We start from the raw sequence: 18,774 nt of genomic DNA, 5'->3' as shown, positions 1-18,774 counted from the left end.
GCTTTGCCAGCTAACTCGATCACTTCGGCGGCCGAAACTATATAACGCCGGCTAGGTGGACTGGTGCACTGGTACTAACGCGCTCGGCCTAGCTACCCTTGCGGGGAACTCCAGATCAACACGGTTCGAGCGGGATTTTGCCTTTCCCTTCACTTTTCCTCCTTTACCATGTCCAGACATGGCTGCTTGGGTTGGTTTGTTGATGTGTTGTGATGCGAACCGCTATGGTGTACGGTTTGAATGAGAATGATCGTTACGGCAGCGGAGCGGGGATTTTTATGCTGACTGGCTGGCTCGAGAATTACGGATGTGTGAGACTGCGACCAATGTTTCGTTCATTTTTTTCTTTTTCCTTCCCAATCGTGCTTCATTCTATTTCGCTGCTGCTCTGGTTGCCCGTTTTGGCCGGTACGATTTGAGGAGCACAAAATGGACCAATCAAAAATGGGCACATAGTGCATTTTGACAATGCTTGATATTTCACAATTATTCAATTATTTATCTCAAGAAAAATGAAATTTTATTCGTTATGATAGATGCGTAGATATATTTCCTATCAATTGATGCAAACACCTTTGCGATCTATTGAGAAATGCTCGAATTATAAGCGTTCCAAATCTTGCATTTTTTCCTACTTGTTCAGTGCCTAGATTTCCATTTCACCCCCTATATCTTCCGGTTAGACGTAGTCCTACGTCAAAATATCCAATGTACAGATTCGAATTTTAAGCACCCGGCTGTTACTTCGGACGCCACTTTCCTCCGACGGCCGAAACGTCCGAAGTAACAAAGCAGTCAAAACAACTCGCAGTCGTACTTCGGTCGTTTTGGAATTTGTTTCTTACAGGTGTTGTTATCGATTTCAGTGCAATTCAACGAGTGATAACAATAATAATCAGTCTTTAGAATGCTGATATTTGGATTGTTGTTTATTAGTTAGTTTCAAATTTTTATAGTGCAACGTAATATGTCCAATGTGCAAACGCAGGCATTCAAAACGTCCAATGTAACATTTTTCGCTTCGAGGCTTCAACCTTAATCTCAAATCACGGAACAATAGTTACGATTGGTTTTACGAAGTTATTCTTGACAGCTAGTGGTGAAAACAGTGATAAAGATTGATAGCTTTTAAGACAATTCGCGAAATAATGTTCGGGTCTTCAACTACGTTTTTCTCGAGTTGGCGAAAATGTTACATTGGACCTTTTCAAAAGTTACGCGAGAAATGTTCCATCAACTATTAATGAACGAAAACGATCAGCATTGTTTGAAGTTTTTGTGTAACGACGGTATCCCCGGACAAGACCCCAAGTTATACATGATGCAGGTGATGACGTTTGGTGCCAGCTGCTCTCCAAGCTGTGCACAATTCGTCAAAAATATCAATGCTGAACTCTACAAAGACCAATTTCCTGAAGCTGTGGAGGCGATTATCAAAGGAACGTATGTTGACGATATGCTGTACAGTGTCGAATCGGATGAAGATGCAGTTAAACTTGCACAGGATGTTCGCTACATTTATGCTGAAGGGGGTTTCAAGATTCGTGGATGGCTGTCAAACTCGCCGAAGGTGGTGGATGCCATGGGTGAACACCAAACGTGCCAGAAGAAATTGAGTCACGCCGAATATTTAGGAACCGAGAAGGTCCACGGTATGTGGTGGGATACGATCAGCGACACCTTCACATTCAAAATTCTAAAGCGATACAGACAAGAGTTGCTGTCTGGACAGCAGATTCCTACGAAAAGGGAAGTATTACGAGTTCTGATGTCCGTTTACGATCCATTAGGACTACTCGCAAACGTACTAATGTATGCGAAAGTCCTTCTCCAAGATATCTGGCGAATAAACATAGGATGAGACGAACCAATATCCGACGAACAATTTGAAAAATGGAGCATGTGGCTTCATGTACTAAATAAAGTTGAATCAGTTGCTGTTCCTCGATGCTACCGTACGATGACCACTTCGTCGATAGAAACCAACGAAATCCAACTACATGTTTTTGTTGATGCAAGCGAAAATGGCTACGCAACAGTTGCGTATTTCCGTTATGAAGAAGGTGACACCATAGAGTGTGCATTTATAACCGCGAAGACCCGAGTCGCTCCCCTGAAGTACGTTTCGATTCCCCGGTTAGAACTGCAAGCGGCAGTGATCGGAATGCGTCTGGCGAAGAATATTGGCGAAACTCACCGAATATAGCCACGAAGACGTTTTTTTCTGGTCAGATTCGAGGGACGTGTTGTGCTGGCTACGGGCGGATCATAGAAGGTACAGTAAATTTGTCGCGGCAAGAGTTGGCGAAATTCTGGAAAACTCCGATATATCGGAGTGGCCCTGGGTGCCAACAAAATTAAACGTCGCCGATGAAGGGACAAAGTGGCAGAAAATACCTGACTTAACGTCTACGAGTCGGTGGTTCAAGGGACCTGAATTTATATGGCAGCAACAATACCTGGCCAGACCAGCCAATGAATCACGTATCAACCGCAAATGAGACGAACTTGTCGATAAACGTGCACGCTACTCTGGATCCTGTCATCGATTTCGCCAAATACTCCAATTGGCGGAAACTCGTTCGAATTGTTGCATACGTACTGCGATTCCCTATGAACATTCGCAGTAGATTACAGCACAGTACACATAGAACCGGCGTCCTCAGTCAGTTGGAACTCACAGAAGCAGATAATTTAATCTATCGACAAGCACAACTGGAGGAATTTAGTGAAGAAATGTCAATACTGATGTGCTCCAGAAACAATACTGGAGTTGGAGGAGCCCGAATTCCAAAAAGCAGTTCCCTCTACAATCTATCACCCTTCCTCGATGCAAATGGGGTGCTGCGCATGCGTGGGCGAATAGCTGGTTGTCAATACATCGAACCATCGGCTGCTCACACCATCTTGCTGCCGAGGAGACACCCAGTTACAATACTTGTCGTACAATCTGTCCATGAACGTGATTTGATGTCTACTCGTACAGCTTAGACATCGAGGGACGTGGTATTAGCAATGTACTACTCGCCATGAGTTGAGGTGTAAGAATGATTTTATTAACTCTCTCAGACATATTCTACCATGCATGCGGCGATGCCTACGTGGCACTTTCTGCCGCGGTCAGCATAAATCGCAATCGCCTGTTCTCGGAACTTTGGACTCTTGCTAATTCTGCTGATCGCGCGCATTGAATGTATCGTTAAGGCGGGCATCCACCACACGCCCTTTCTTATAAAATTTAAAAATTATGCTATAGTTTAATTTTTAAATCAAGTTTAAAGTTGTTATAATCTTCTTCTTATTTATAGTAGTATTATAAGCAATATAATAAATTGAGTTGATGATAAATTGTTATTAATTGATATTGTAATTGATTACATTGATATTGTATTGATATTGAACTGTTAACGCTAAAAATTAATATTGTATAAATATATTTAATTGAAGATCATTTAATGTTTCAATGTTAGTGTTACAATGAATTATTATGGTGAATTACAATTATGGCATATTATAATTATTATTATTATTATTATTATATAGAGTTATGGCACTTCTCAGCATTGAGCTGGAATATTCACCTACCCCCGGGCTTCTTAAATGCCAAAGGGGGATTAGGCTCTGTGGTATCTTTTTTTTTTTTTTCTTTTTTTCTCTTTATAATAGTGTCTGCACAATCATCGTGTTCTAATTATGGTGATTCAGGAACCGTCGCACTATGTTACACGTTCCAAGAATCACCGCTTTCTGCATAACCGCAAGCTGCTCTGTTACTTGCAGCTCCTCCAATGACTGCGTGAGAGAGTGTGGAACTAAACCAGTAGCAGAGATCACTACTGGTATAATACGGATGCCTTTCAAATGCCACATTTGTTTTAGTTCTTCTGCCAAGTCGTGATACTTGGTTATCTTGGCAGCAAACGTAGATTGTAGATTGTGGTCTAACGGTACTGCAATGTCTATTATCAGCACTTCTTTCTTATTTTTATCGTAGACCACAATATCAGGGCGATTAGCTGGTATTCGGACATCCGTAATAATCTCGCGATCCCAGTACAACTTGTAGCAGCTATTTTCCAAAACCGGATCCGGAATATACTTGTAGTAGGGTACCAACTGATTTACCAAGTTGCGTTTTGATGCTAGCTGTTGATGAACAATCTTGGCAACCGAGTTGTGACGATTGAGATAAGCTGATTCGGCTAGCGCTCCACAGCCGGCTATGACGTGTTCTATCGTCTCTCCTACTTTATTGCACTTTCTGCAACAGTCAACAACGTTTTCGTGCAAGATGTACTTCCGGTAGTTTTTGGTCGCTATTATCCGGTCCTGGATGGCTACCATAAACCCTTCTGTTTCAGAAAAGAGTTCACCTCGCACCAGCCACGTGTTCGATAATACTTTGTCGATATGCGCTTGCTCTAAACGATGGGGGTGTGTCCCATGAAGTTCCTTTTGCTTCCATGATGTTGTTTTTTCTTCTATGGTCTGCAAATTGCAGCTAAGTTCGTACTGCTCCTGCGCCAGATGCAGGGCACTGAATCCACGGTCCGCTTCACAGACAGCGCGATAGATATCGTGACGGGTCTGACTTTCCACGAAGTAACTCCGCAACTGCTGGATCTGGGAACTGCAAAGCGCTCTAATGTCAGTGACACCTCTTCCTCCTTCAACACGTGGCAAGGTGAATCTTTCTATGGACGACTTTGGATGGTGCATACGGTGCTTTGTGAACGTCACTCTCATTGCTCTTTCTATTGTTTCTAAATCGGTTTCCGTCCACTTCAGCACCCCGAAACTGTACGTGAGTAAAGGAACGGCAAACGTATTGACGGCTTTGATTTTTTTGCCGCCGCAGAGGTTTGTTTTCAAAACCTGGTTGATTCTGATCAAGAATTGTTCATGGAGTTCCTTCTTGATTTTTGTGTGACAAATCCCTTTCAATTGCAGAAATCCCAGGTACTTATAGGATTCGCCTTCCACCAAATCTTGAATCACTTCACTCTCGTTAATGCGGAATCCTTCAGTCTCCACCAATCGTCCACGGTGGAGCTGTACTGCCTTACACTTTTCGATTCCGAGTTCCATCCGCACATCGGAACTAAAGTCGCTAACACACTGTAGAAGACTATGTAGCGCTTCTGTTGATTCCGCAAACAGTTTCAAGTCGTCCATATAGAAGGTATGGTTTATTGTCGTTGTTCTGTTGATATGGTAGCCATGGCTGCTTCGGTTGAGTGCTCTGCTCAAGGGGTTCATCGCAAGGCAAAACCACAAAGGACTGAATGTGTCACCTTGGAATATTCCCCTGCGAATATTGAGAGTTCTGGATCTCAACATAGTTGTTCCGTCGGTGATACTAAGCGAGGTGCTCCAGTTTACCATTGCGTGTTCCATAAACCTGATGACGCCATCATGTATCTTGTACATTTTTAGTACCTTTATCAGGTACGTATGCGGTACTGAGTCGTATGCTTTTTTATAGTCAATGTACGCCATACTCAGGTTCCTTCTGTTTCGGCTTGTTTGTCCGACGATGACTGCATCGATAACGACTTGATCTTTGCAGCCCCGCGTGTTCTGTTTACAGCCTTTCTGTTCTTCTGTTAATATTTCGTTAACTTCGCAATGGTTTTGTATCTTTTTATTAATCACCGACGTAAGTAGCTTGTACAGGCTCGTTAGACATGTTATTGGCCTGTACTTCGCCGCATTCGCTGTGTCTTGATCCTTTGGCATCAGATGAGTAATTCCCCTGGTCACGAACTCCGGTGTTGTTTGGGGATTTTCTAATACCTTTTTGAAGCACTCTGCCATTCGCCCATGAGTTGAAGAAAACTTTTTGTACCAGAAATTGTGCACGAAATCTGGTCCTGGCGCAGCCCAATTCCTGGAATATCGAATGGCTTCGTTGATATCATGGGCGGTTACCATAACGGCAGGCATTGCTTCAAGTCCGTTTCCATATTCCTCTTCTTCTGCCAGCCACATCCTGTTACTTCGGTGTTGAATAGGGTTCTCCCATAAGCCTGACCAAAACTGGGTAACTTCGTCAATCTCAGGAAGACCACCATCGTAATTATTGCGTTTCTTTTTGATGCGGCTGTAGAACTCCCTTTCGTTCATACTGAACATACGATTATCCGCATGCCTTTTCGTACATTCCGTATAACGTCTTAACCTTTTTGATAGAGCACTCAACCGTTGTACATGGGTGTCGAGGATCTCAATGATGCGGTTTTCATTAAGATCAGAGAGCTCTGCCGGCTTCACAATTTCAGCAACTCCACGAATCAGCTTTCGCGATCGACTTCCCCTCTTGTACTGCGTTAGTCGACCGATTTTTACTCGGAGCGTTTGGATACGACCTTCCAGGCGTCTCATCCAAGCAGGTTTCGGTTTTTTGGAGAGTACGCGGTTCTGTCTATCGTCTTGGTGAAAGGTGCGCATTCCTAACGTCCGTACAACAGCTACAGTTCCACAATAAACGATAAATTGCAGCTCCTCTAGATTCTCTACCACTTCCAGGTACACAGGTAGTACTTCCTGGTCGAGTACTTGGACGGCACTCGTTAGTCGGTGGGAATACTGCAACTTCGGAATCTTGTGTCGGGTTAAGGGGTCCGTTCCGTAAAACTGGGTCACTGCTGCATCCATGTGGAAAGCCAATTCGTTCTTTAATTGACCTCGTTGTTGATCCTCTGCCGGCTCTTGTCCTCTAGGCTCATCCACTGGATCCGGTGGTGGTGCAATAGATTCGCGCCTTTCACTAGCGAACGATGCACTCAGCCTAGCAGAGCTCCTTCTCGACATATCGCTCGATCTTCCACTCTCTCTACGCAGTTCTCGTTGCACTTCCAACTTGATGGCCTCTATTTCAGCCGGGGACAGCATGTTGTGTGACAAAATCGCTCGTCTCCGTGTGTAGAGCTTATTCCGATCTAGTTGGCCGGCAAATCGTGGGAACTGCTCGTTGAACATTTCCAGCATTCTTGGTCTGCCGGACATGTCCGTCTCCAATCTTGTGCAGACATAATAGCAACGAATCACGAATTCATTCATCTCTCTCGTCCACATGATTCGTTGCCGTTGGCGGCCTGTCAATGTGAGCGACTGACGTCGTCCAATCGCAGCATCATTTGCAGGTGCAGCATTGCCATTGTGATTTCTTGTGCTGCGGGTTCTGTTTAGCATTCGGTTTACGGGCTGAGCCCGATGACTAGGGGTCCGCTCTTGCACCAATTCCTCTAGCCGCTGGCCGCTCGCATGTCCGCCCGTTCCAGGACCAGCTCCAGTCCGGGGGCCCTCCTCAGGCGATCGCATTACTATAATTCTCCGATTTCTCAATTGCATTATTGGTAGTTTTCCTTTTCCCGGGAAAACACGGGTTGGCACAGGTTGCTTCTTAGAGTCCTCAACCTGTTATTATTATTATTATTATTATTATTATTATTGATATTGTTGTCATTTTCTAAACATCCACCACACGTCCTATGTATGGTTTGACTCTACATTTATGCACTAAATCTTGTTTTCCTTGAATTAAAATTTTTATGTTTGGATCTAAATCTTCCAATACTTGAAATGGACCAGAATATTTCTCATCCAATTTCCTTGCTGTTTCATTTTTTAGTAGGATTAAATCTCCTTGTTTATAATTCCTTATTTTCGCGTTTCTATTTATGTGTTCTGTCCTGACGGTTTTTTCTCGTATTAATCTTTCCTTTACTTCGTTGTGACATATTTGTAGTCGTAGTTTCATGCGTTTACTATAATCGTCAAAGTTATAAATAGGTTCAGGTTTGTTGTCTGTAAGGTTTGATGGCATTCTAGACTGTTGGCCATACACGAGATAGAAAGGTGTAAATTGTGTAGTAGAATTAACCGTATTATTATAGGCAAATTCATAATATGGTACCCAGTCTATCCATGAAAATAACTTGTTATCACACTGGATTCTTAAGAAATTTCCAAGTGCTTTGTGTGAGTTTTCTAATGCTCCTATTGATTCATGGTGGTATGCTGTGCTATTTAGTTTTTCAATATTCAGGAGTTTTGCAACTGATGTGAACAGTTCCGACATAAACCTCTATCAGTCGCAATCCTCTCTGGCACGCCATATTTTAATACGACGCTTTTTACGAAAGCTGAGACTACTGTTTCAGTTGCTTTGTCCTTTATTGGAGTTGCGGTAATGAATTTTGTCAACTCGCACTGCGTTGTCAAGATATACTCATAACCTTCTGAAGGAATCAACGGTCCAACAAGGTCTAAATAAATCTTTTCAAACGCTGCGCCAGCTGTTGTAGTAATTGTCATAGGAATTTTCTCTTTGTTGATTGACTTATATTTTTGACATTTTACACAAGATTTAACAAATCTCGCTACATCTTGGTTCATGCCTTTCCAGTAGTATTTTTGTCTGATCGTGTTTATTGTTCTTTTGATGCCTGCATGTCCTGCAGTTGGCAACAAATGATAGTCATTAAGGATCAACTTTTTAGTTAATTCGTCCGTTATAATTTTCACCTTGTTTGAGATTTTAATTATATTTGGTATCCCTTTGATTAAATCATGATTTATTATTTTTTCATAGAATTTGTGCGCACATTCATTGTTGATTTTTATGTATAATTCGTCGACGTTATTAATTTTGCATATTGCTCCAAGTTTATCCATTGTTCGTCGTAACGATACCAAGGATTCTGTTGGTTTAATAATTATTTCTTCTTTCTCAGGGATCCACGTTATGTTCTCTTGAAAATCATTATTTTGTATTTTAATTTGAGCTTTCTTTCCATGTGAAGTATCATGGCCATTGATCACATCACCTGTGGAAGATTCCGATTTTTCTTTTCTAGCTTGCATTCGGGTTGTTATGAATGCATCTTGGCTTAATTTTGTATTCATGTCTTTCAATTCAGCTGTTGAAATACGTGATAGCGCGTCCGCTACTACGTTCTCACAACCTTTTTTGTAATAGACATCGAAATTGTATTCTTCAAGAGCTAGACGAAACTTCGTCAGCCTGCTTGAAGGGTCAGTTAATGTAAAAAGGTACACTAAAGGCCTGTGGTCTGTGTACAATTCAAATTTTCGCCCATATAAATAGGTACGGAAATGTCGGACTGCCCAAACCACAGCCAAAAGTTCCTTCTCTATAGTTGAATAATTTTTTTCTGTGCTATTTAGCGTCTTGCTTGCAAAGGCTATTGGTTTGTCATTATTGTTACTGAGTACTGCACCTATACCATAACCTGAAGCGTCAGTATGTAGTTTAAAAATATTTCGTTCGCTAAAATCTGGATAATCTAACACCGGTGGGTTTATAAATTGTTCCTTTAATTTTTGGAATGCTGTTTCACATTCCGAAATCCAATTGAATGGAATGTTTTTTCTCGTAAGGAAGTTTAATGGAATACACGTTTCAGCAAAGTTTCGAATGTGTTTCCTGTAATAGTTGGCGAATGCTACGAAGCGTTTAACTTCGTCAGCATTTGAAGGGCTTTTCCAAGTTTTTATAGTTTCAATTTTTGAAGGGTCAGGAAGGACACCATCTTTTGAAATAAAATGTCCTAGATAAAGCAGTTCTTGCTTCAAAAAATTACACTTAGAAGGATTAGGCTTCCTCTGTAGGTTGCTGTGCTGCAACTGATGCATTCTATTGCTGAGGCTCGTGATCTGCCAAATGTGCATGTTGCCTATGGTTTTGCTGTTGCGAATGTTGTTGGAAATGATTATTACCGTTCCCCTGGTTTTGGTAATTACCGCGTCCTCTTGAGCCTTGATAATTACCTCGACCTTGGTAATTACCTCGTTGTTGTTGTTGGTGGTTACCACGGCCTCGGAAGTTTCCCCTTTCACGAGAGTATCCACGGCCTCGTGGATTTCCACGGCCTCTTTCATTGTTGTTGTATCCTCCTGATCTGTTTGAAAACCCAAACCAGAAAGCATTTTCAGTTTTTGACGCTTCTGGTGCACATTCTAGTGCGTCTGAGATCGCCTTATTTAAAGTACTAGGGTTTCTAGCCTTTAAGAAAAACATGGTCTGGGGATTTTTCAATCCTTCTATGAAAGCTTGTACAGCTATTGGCTGAACAATACTGGATGCAGCAGCTTCCGATGTGAAGGTATTGTTCGACACGTGTGCCGCTGCTAGTTTTGTCGCTAGCTTTTCAATATCAGCGCCAAACTCGCTGACAGATTTGTTCTGTTGTCTTAATTGACGAATCTCGCTCTCCACCGCTCTAGGGGTGAGGCGTATGGTAAATTTGTCTTTCAGAACTTGCTTAACTTGTCCTAACGTAGTCACATTTTCAATGGAGCCATGGGCTGCTCCTATTAATCGAGTTTTTAGGAATTTTATGATGGATGCCTCAGGAACATCTTTCGAATATTCTTTGAGCAGATCCATCGTTTCTAAAAATAATGATAGCCCAGTTGGCTCGCCATCATATTTTTCAATAAGTTTCATAGCTATTCCAAGATCTAGCGTAGCCATTTTGGATGGTTCAGGTTCAGATTCACTTGTGTCCTCTTCTGATAAGTCTGAAAATTCACTATTCTGTTCTTCCTCTTCTTCTTGTTCCAATTCTACCTCTTCTTGCTCTTCGACTTCGTCTTCTTCTTTGTCTTCCTTATTTTCAGTATTTTCCCCAATTTCTAAATCATCATCCTCTATAGCTGTGCATTCGAGGTCGTTTGATTTCAATATTACCAAACACTCCCTTGCTATGTTTTTAAGATCGATGTATCTGTTTTTGAAAACTATCTGATTTTCCGTTCCTCTAGCATCAATCACTACATGTTTAACTTCTAGCAATAGCTGTTTGATATCTTTAATTTTTTGTTTCTTTGTGGGTAGCGTATATGATTTATGCTTTTTTAAATTAGTTAAAAGCTTATTTAATCTATCCCCCACTGTAAAAATAAAATCCATTTACTTACATTAATTTTTGTTGTTTTGCTTTGTACTAATCTACATGGTCGTTGAACTGATTGAAGAACACTTCACTGGCGGTCGTCTGAATCAGGTTTCCGGTTGCTCGTTGTTTGGATGCGGCCTGCGGAGGCGCTCTCCTCTACGCAGCCTGTTGATAATGTTGCTGTTGGCCTGCGGAGGCGCTCTCCTCTACGCAGCCTGTTGTTAATTTTGAAGTTAGCCTGTGGATGCGCATTCCGCATTGCGTCGTGAAATGATAACAGGACAATGTTGATGGTCGCATGCATTCACTGATGTTCGCTGCGGTTGATTGTTGCTGCTTTTAACCGTTCTGCTGTCCCGGTGCTCTCATTCGGTCACAGTATTTTGATAATTAAATTAACTGTGTGCCATTTTTCGTTTTGAATTTCGCACTACGGTGCGGCTGGTCTGAGTCTTTATGAATTATTCACTTTATGGTCTTTATGATTATTCACTTCACAGTTCACATAGCACAAACGTTAAACATCGTTAGAAGTTTAAGGGTTAAACGTTCGCAGTTAATTTAATCGCGATGTATCCCACGGCGGCTGCCGCAAGTATGCAGATTGCTATCGTCTGTGCGTGGCTGTTTTCGGCTGTGCTGTTAATTGCTGCCGGCGCGACGATCTCGTCGCTGCTAAACCAACCCATTGTTGGTCGGTAATTAATGATTGCTGTGATCGATTTTTCTGCCACTTATCACTCGACTTTTGCATTGTTAAAACTCAACTTTTACTCTGTTAAAAAGGTTAACTTTTTACTCGACTGGCGAGGGATCGCCATGATTTGATGTCTACTCGTACAGCTTAGACATCGAGGGACGTGGTATTAGCAATGTACTACTCGCCATGAGTTGAGGTGTAAGAATGATTTTATTAACACTCTCAGACATATTCTACCATGCATGCGGCGATGCCTACGTGACACTTTCTGCCGCGGTCAGCATAAATCGCAATCGCCTGTTCTCGGAACTTTGGACTCTTGCTAATTCTGCTGATCGCGCGCCTTGAATGTATCGTTAAGGCGGGCATCCACCACAAACGCTACCACCATCTCAATCATGAAACAGTGGTCAACGAATTGCGCCAGAACAACATGAAACTTCCACGATTGCCAAATGACGAAGTTCTGAGGAACTACTTGCTAGAGGTTGAAAGCACCATCAACTCGCGCCCTCTCACATATGTACCCATCGAAGACAACGAGAATGAAGCACTTATTCCCAATCATTTTTTGTTGAGTTCATCCAACGGTTCAAAACATCTTGTGTCATACAACGAGAGTCTAGCTACGTTAACCAATACCTGGAAAACTTCACAAGTTTACGCCAACCTATTCTGGAAAAGATGGCTGCGGGAGTATTTGCCATCAATAAGTCGGCGAACGAAATGGCATTACCCAGTAAAACCAATTCAGGTCGGTGACGTTGTGGTAATCATCGATTCAGATTTACCAAGAAATTCGTGGCCCAAGGGACGCGTTGTAAGCGTTAAATCCAAGGACGGCCAAGTACGTAGTGCTACGGTTAGGACTCGTCTGAATGTATATGAGCGCCCTGTGGTGAAGCTTGCGGTTTTGGATGTCGGCGCAACATCGAGTAAGCAGGAACCAGGACCCTGCGTACTGGGGGGGGGGAGTGTTACGCAATATGCGAACGCGCCTCCGTTACTGTTACGCAATATGTAAACGCGCCTCCGTTACTGTTTTGAGCCCCTACCTAAACTCGTCGCCACTGACACGGACAAATGAAAAACGAGTACAATAGAACAAAATAAGGATAACATTCATCATAAAATTCTAAAGCTGCATTCGCATTCCTCTGATCTTTTCTTTATTATTAAAATCTTAATACTAAGCTAAAAGTGAATTAAAACTATTAGTACGGTTTGGTGAATTTTTTTTTAATTCGTTTATTTTTACAGGCTCAGTTACTTAAGTTTAAAGGAGCCGAATTCTTAAATATAATTTTAAAACTATATATATAAACAATTTTCTTACATCTATGGTTAGTAAGGTGGAAAACCGATTACTCGCGGTGTACTCGAGTTTAGGAGGGTGACATATTTTTAGGAGAAGGATGGGATATAAGGAAATTGTAACAATGTTGATGAACACTCAATTTATAAATCTATTCGTATATCTATAGTGTATTTACATTTCAACTTATTCTACTATTTATAGCAAGGGGACGAATTACCCGCAAAGGAAGGAAAGGAGGGTATAAGGATGTAGGGGCAATCACACACGAAGATCTATAGCTTTAAGGAAAACATATATATGGGACATGTAATCAAGGTCTAACCGAGCCAACACATCTCTCACCGGCACATTGGGCTGTCTTCCTCGGGCCCGAAGAGAGTTTTTTAAATTCGATCTGGCGACCAGATACACCTCGCACGACCAAACAATGTGCTCGATGTCGTGATAACCTTGGCCACAAACGCAGAGATTGCTGCTGGCAAGATTGAAACGGAAGAGTAGTGCATCTAACGAACAGTGATTGGACATGAGTCGGGAGAAGGTGCGAATAAAGTCCCGACTCAAGTCCAGACTTTTGAACCACGGTTTGAGGCTAACCTTAGGGATAATCGAGTGAAACCACCGGCCCAATTCATCTTCATTCCACTTGCGTTGCCAGTTAGCGATGGTATTTTTGCGGACTAAAGAATAAAATTCATTGAAGGCGATTTGACGCTGATAAATATCGCCTTCAATTGCACCTACCTTTGCTAATGAGTCAGCCCTCTCATTACCCGGAATGGAGCAATGTGAAGGGACCCAGATAAAGGTAATGACATAACAGCGTCTGGATAAAGCATTCAAAATTTCTCGTATTCTCTCAAGGAAGTACGGCGAGTGCTTTTCCGGCCTCACTGAACGGATAGCTTCGACAGAGCTAAGACTATCCGTTACAATGTAATAGTGTTCAACAGGTCGTGAGGCGACGCTGTCCAGCGCCCAATGAATTGCTGCCAATTCAGCAATATACACTGAGCAAGGATTCTGAAGACTGTGTGAGGTGCTAAAAAATTCGTTGAATACTCCAAATCCTGTGGACTCGTTTATAGTGGACCCATCAGTAAAGTACATATTATCACAATTGATACCCCCATACTTTTCATCGAAGATCGTTGGAGCGATCCTCGATCGTTGGTAATCTGAATATCCATGGATATCTTGCTTCATGGACAGATCAAAATGCACAGAGGAATTGATGTAGTCAGGGAAACAAACACGGTTGGGAATATACGAAGAAGGATCAACCTGCATGGAGATGAATTCATGATATGAACTCATGAATCCGGAGTGAAAATTTAGCTCGATCAGCTGCTCAAAATTTCCGATCACCAATGGGTTCATGACCTTACACCGGATGAAGAACCGAAGAGATAATAAATTGAAGCGATCTTTTAGTGGGAGTAGGCCTGCCAAAACCTCGAGACTCATGGTATGCGTTGAGGGCATACATCCCAACGCGATACGGAGACAAAGATACTGAATTCGCTCGAGTTTAATGAGGTGTGTTTTGGCAGCTGATTGAAAACAGAAACTGCCATACTCCATCACTGAGAGAATAGTTGTTCGATACAACATTATAAGATCTTCGGGGTGGGCTCCCCACCAGGTGCCGGTAATTGTACGGAGAAAGTTTATTCTTTGTTGGCATTTTTTACTCAGATACCTAATATGGGCCCCCCAAGTACATTTGGAGTCGAACCAGACCCCAAGATACTTGAATGACATAGCATGAGTGATCGGTTTACCCAAAAGTTGAAGCTTTGGTTTTGCTGGTCTATGCTTCCTAGAAAAAACCACCATCTCTGTTTTCTCCGTGGAGAATTTGATCCCTAGCCCAATGGCCCAGGTTGAAAAATTGTTCAAAGTATCTTGTAAGGGTCCTTGCAGGTCGGATTCGTTTGGTCCTACGACAGACACCACTCCATCATCTGCAAGTTGTCTTAGGCTGCAATTTTGTGTAAGGCAATTGTCGATGTCGCTTACATAGAAGTTGTACAAAAGGGGGCTTAAACATGAGCCCTGGGGGAGGCCCATGTAAGAGACCCGACTTACTGCCGAATCTCCGTGAGAAAAGTTCAAATGTTTCTCACAAAGCAAGTTATATAACATATTATTCAATAGAGGCGGCAAACCCCGAGAGTGTAATTTGTCCGACAAAACCTCTATTGAAACAGAATCGAAGGCCCCCTTTATGTCCAAGAATACTGAAGCCATTTGTTTTTTTTCGGCGTAAGCCATTTGAATTTCTGAAGAAAGCAACGCAAGACAATCATTCGTCCCCTTGCCCCTGCGGAACCCATATTGTGTATCTGAGAGTAGGCCATTCGTTTCAACCCATCGATCAAGGCGAAACAAGATCATTTTCTCCAACAATTTCCGTATACAAGACAGCATTGCTATTGGGCGGTAAGAATTGAAGTCGGACGCGGGTTTTCCGGGTTTTTGAATAGCTATAACTCGTACTTGTCTCCAATCATCTGGAACAATATTATTCTCCAGAAACCGATTGAATAAATTCAACAAGCGATGTTTCGCCACATCAGGGAGGTTTTTCAGCAAGTTGAACTTAATTCTATCCGATCCCGGAGCAGAATTGTTACATGAGAGCAGAGCAAGAGAGAATTCTACCATCGAAAACTCGGAATCAAGATCGCACCTACCTTGTGGTATATCTCGAACAATTTTTTGCACAGGAGCGGAATCAGGACAAACCTTCCGTGCAAAATTAAAAATTCATCGATGTGAATATTCTTCGCTTTCATTCGTTGAAGAGCGATTTCTCATGTTTCGAGCCACTTTCCATAATTTTTTCATTGACGTTTCTCGTGACAAACCTCCCACGAAATTTCGCCAATAAGCACGTTTTTTCCCTTTGATTAAGTTTTTAAATTGATCTTCAAGGGCTAAATACGTTTGAAAATTTTCAGGGGTTCCACGTTTCCGAAAAGCTTTAAATGCATTTGATTTTTCTACATAAAGCTTGGAACATTGGCTATCCCACCATAGATTGGGAGGCCTTCGGGAAATGGTGGAACCTGGGATGGTTTTCGTTTGAGCGCGAACCGCGCTGTCATAGATCAAACGAGAAAGGAAGTTATACTCCTCCAATGGAGGTAAACCATCTCTGGAATTGATGGCTAGAGCAATCGCGTCCGCATATTTTTTCCAGTCACAAGACACATTGTGAGGTCATATGCCATGTTTAAAGATTCAGAAGAATTCGACCCAATGGTGATGGAAATTTTGATTGGCAAGTGATCACTACCGTTGGGGTTCTGGATTACATTCCACTTGCAATCTAACGATAGTGAATTCGAGCAAAGCGAGAGGTCAAGAGCACTTGGGTTAGCAGGAGGTTTAGGTACACGTGTTGTTTCCCCAGTGTTCAAAACGGTCATATTGAAGCTGTTACAAAGGTCATATATCAACAATGAACGATTGTCGTCGTACTGTTCCCCCCAGGCAGTTCCGTGAGAGTTGAAGTCTCCCAAGATCAATCGTGGCTCAGGAAGGAGTGAGCACATGTCATCAAGTTGTTTGCGGCTAACCGCAGTTCTCGGAGGCCAATACAAGCTGACAATACAGAGGTCTTTGCCTCTGATGTTTGCATGACAAGCAACAGCTTCGATCCCTCCAATAGGTGGAAGGTCAATTCTAAAAAATGAGTGGCACTTATTGATCCCCAAAAGCACCCCTCCGTATCTATCAAAGCCAAGTTTCGGACAGAGCAAAACCATCACAATTGTAGTTATGAATTAAAATTTTGAATGTATCCAATTTAGGGATAAGACTACGACAATTCCACTGTAAAACAGTGATATCTCCGACCTCTCTATTTGAATTAGACATCAAGAGAGATAATCATTGCAAGGAGGGGCCATGTTTGCATCAATTGTTGCAAAATTGTCTTTAATACTGGAAGCATTGAGATGACAAGGGTTCTGATGGAGTCGGAAACATTAAAACACTTGAAGATTTGGTCCAAAAGGTCAGACAACTTTATAAATCCCGATTGGGAAGTTGAACTGGACGGAATAACAGGGACAGTTGGGGTTTTTGATGTCCCCTCGAGTGCTGGGCCATTCGAAGGTGAATTATTCCCACGGAAACCAGGAGGAACCTGATTTTTCTTGTCCGCTGCACTCGATTTTTTAGGCATGCTAACAGGGGGTATCACCGGAGGGGCTTGTCCTTGAACTTTGGGAGTGGTCACATTTTTGCGCCGGGGATTCCCTTGGAAAATGAACGGTGTGCCCCCGTTAGCTGTGTCCGCTTCTATTTCGTCAACGGGCAACGCGGCGAAGACATTTTGTGTGTTGATTGGTTGTTGTTGTTGGGCCAGTGGAGAAGCGCCCTTTAAAATATCCGCAAAAGTGCGTTTCGAGCGTTCCTTCAAAGAGCGCTTCTGTTTCTCCCAGCGACTCTTGTAATTTTCACAAACTGAGAGCTCGTGTGGGGATCCCCCGCAATATGGACATTTATGCTCAGTCGCACTGCAGGATTTCCCCTCATGTTGCTCTCCGCAAGTGGCACAGCGCTCCTTGTTGGCACAATAATCCGAAGTGTGACCAACTGACTTGCATTTGTTGCAAGTCATGGGCTTTGGCACGAAGAGTCACAGGTAGTCTCAATTTGTCCACCATAACGTAGTCAGGGAGGGCGGCACCAGCAAAGGTGACTCGAAACGAGTCGGACGGCGTAAATTTAGTTTGGTCCCCATCATGGGAAAGTTTCCCGAGTTGGCGACAGTCCAAGATTTTCACTTCCATTGAGGGGAGCTTCTTGAACTTGCCTTTTCCTTCTGCTTTTATTTGTTCGCTCGTCAGACCCGTTTCAGTTATCACCCCCTCAATTTCTACGTTATGGGAGGGTATAAATGTTCGATATTCGAGGGTGAAATGTTGATCAGCAACAATCTCGTTTGCGTGTTTCCGTTCATTCACGACAACTCGCAATTTGTTCGGTCTAACCCTGCGAATTTCAGATACAGAAGTGTATCTGGCCAGATCTTTCATGATCTGAATCACGTTAAGGTTTTTTCCTTTCGGTTTTGGCCGGAGGAAAACAACCCAAGGGCCAGTTCCAGGTGCATCTTCTGGATAAACTCTGACACGTGGAGCGGAGACAACAGAGGGGGAAGACGAGGACGAGGACGAGGACGAGTATGAGGATGAGGACGAGGACGAGGATTGGGTTGGATCGGAAGCATCAGAAGGGGGAAGCGAAATCGATGATGGGATAGGGGGAGTGGAAGTAACAGTGGGTTGAGAAGGGAGGCTTGCAATTTTCTTAGAGGGGGGCTTGGTAGGATGAGCGGATTCGTCCCCAGAAGAATTATCTTCCTTATGAGGGACTCGTTTATGTTTTTTCCCAGATCTTGTATGAGATTCATTATCGGAGATCTCCATCTCTGGAGATCCTCCACTATTCTCCATTTTACAAAAATTTCTGTCTTATTTCTAAATTATTATTGATTTTAACAATAATCTTAAAAAAAAATTGCAAAAAAAAAAAATTATGATAATAATATCAAACAATGAACAAATGTATTGAATAATAATATTAATAATAAATATGTGTACCTTAATATATAAGTTGTTCCAATAATGCGCTCTACTGCCCTAATCAGGGAGAGACAGAGGCTACGCGCTACGGAGACAACACAATAGCGCAAGAATAGCTTACGCAGCCACGTGATGATGAATCCCGTTTGCGACAGTCACGCGATGGCGATCCCGTTATGCCGAATCAGTTCAACAGCCGCAATCCGGCTCGCTGCAAGAACGCTGCTT

General features: G+C 42.6%; 1 protein-coding gene across 1 annotated transcript; it reads left to right on the top strand.

The window, feature by feature from the left end:
- Positions 1-2,475: 2,475 nt before the first annotated feature.
- On the top strand, positions 2,476-2,991 carry LOC129761267 (uncharacterized). The gene has a single exon (XM_055758980.1). It carries the CDS (start codon positions 2,476-2,478, stop codon positions 2,989-2,991), a length of 516 nt encoding a protein of 171 aa, XP_055614955.1.
- The last annotated feature ends 15,783 nt before the right edge of the window (positions 2,992-18,774 follow it).

Source organism: Toxorhynchites rutilus, chromosome 1, assembly GCF_029784135.1.
Source record: "Toxorhynchites rutilus septentrionalis strain SRP chromosome 1, ASM2978413v1, whole genome shotgun sequence".
NCBI lineage: Eukaryota > Metazoa > Arthropoda > Insecta > Diptera > Culicidae > Toxorhynchites > Toxorhynchites rutilus.
Note: the sequence above shows the minus strand (reverse complement) of the source record. Positions and strands in the feature narration are given on the sequence as shown.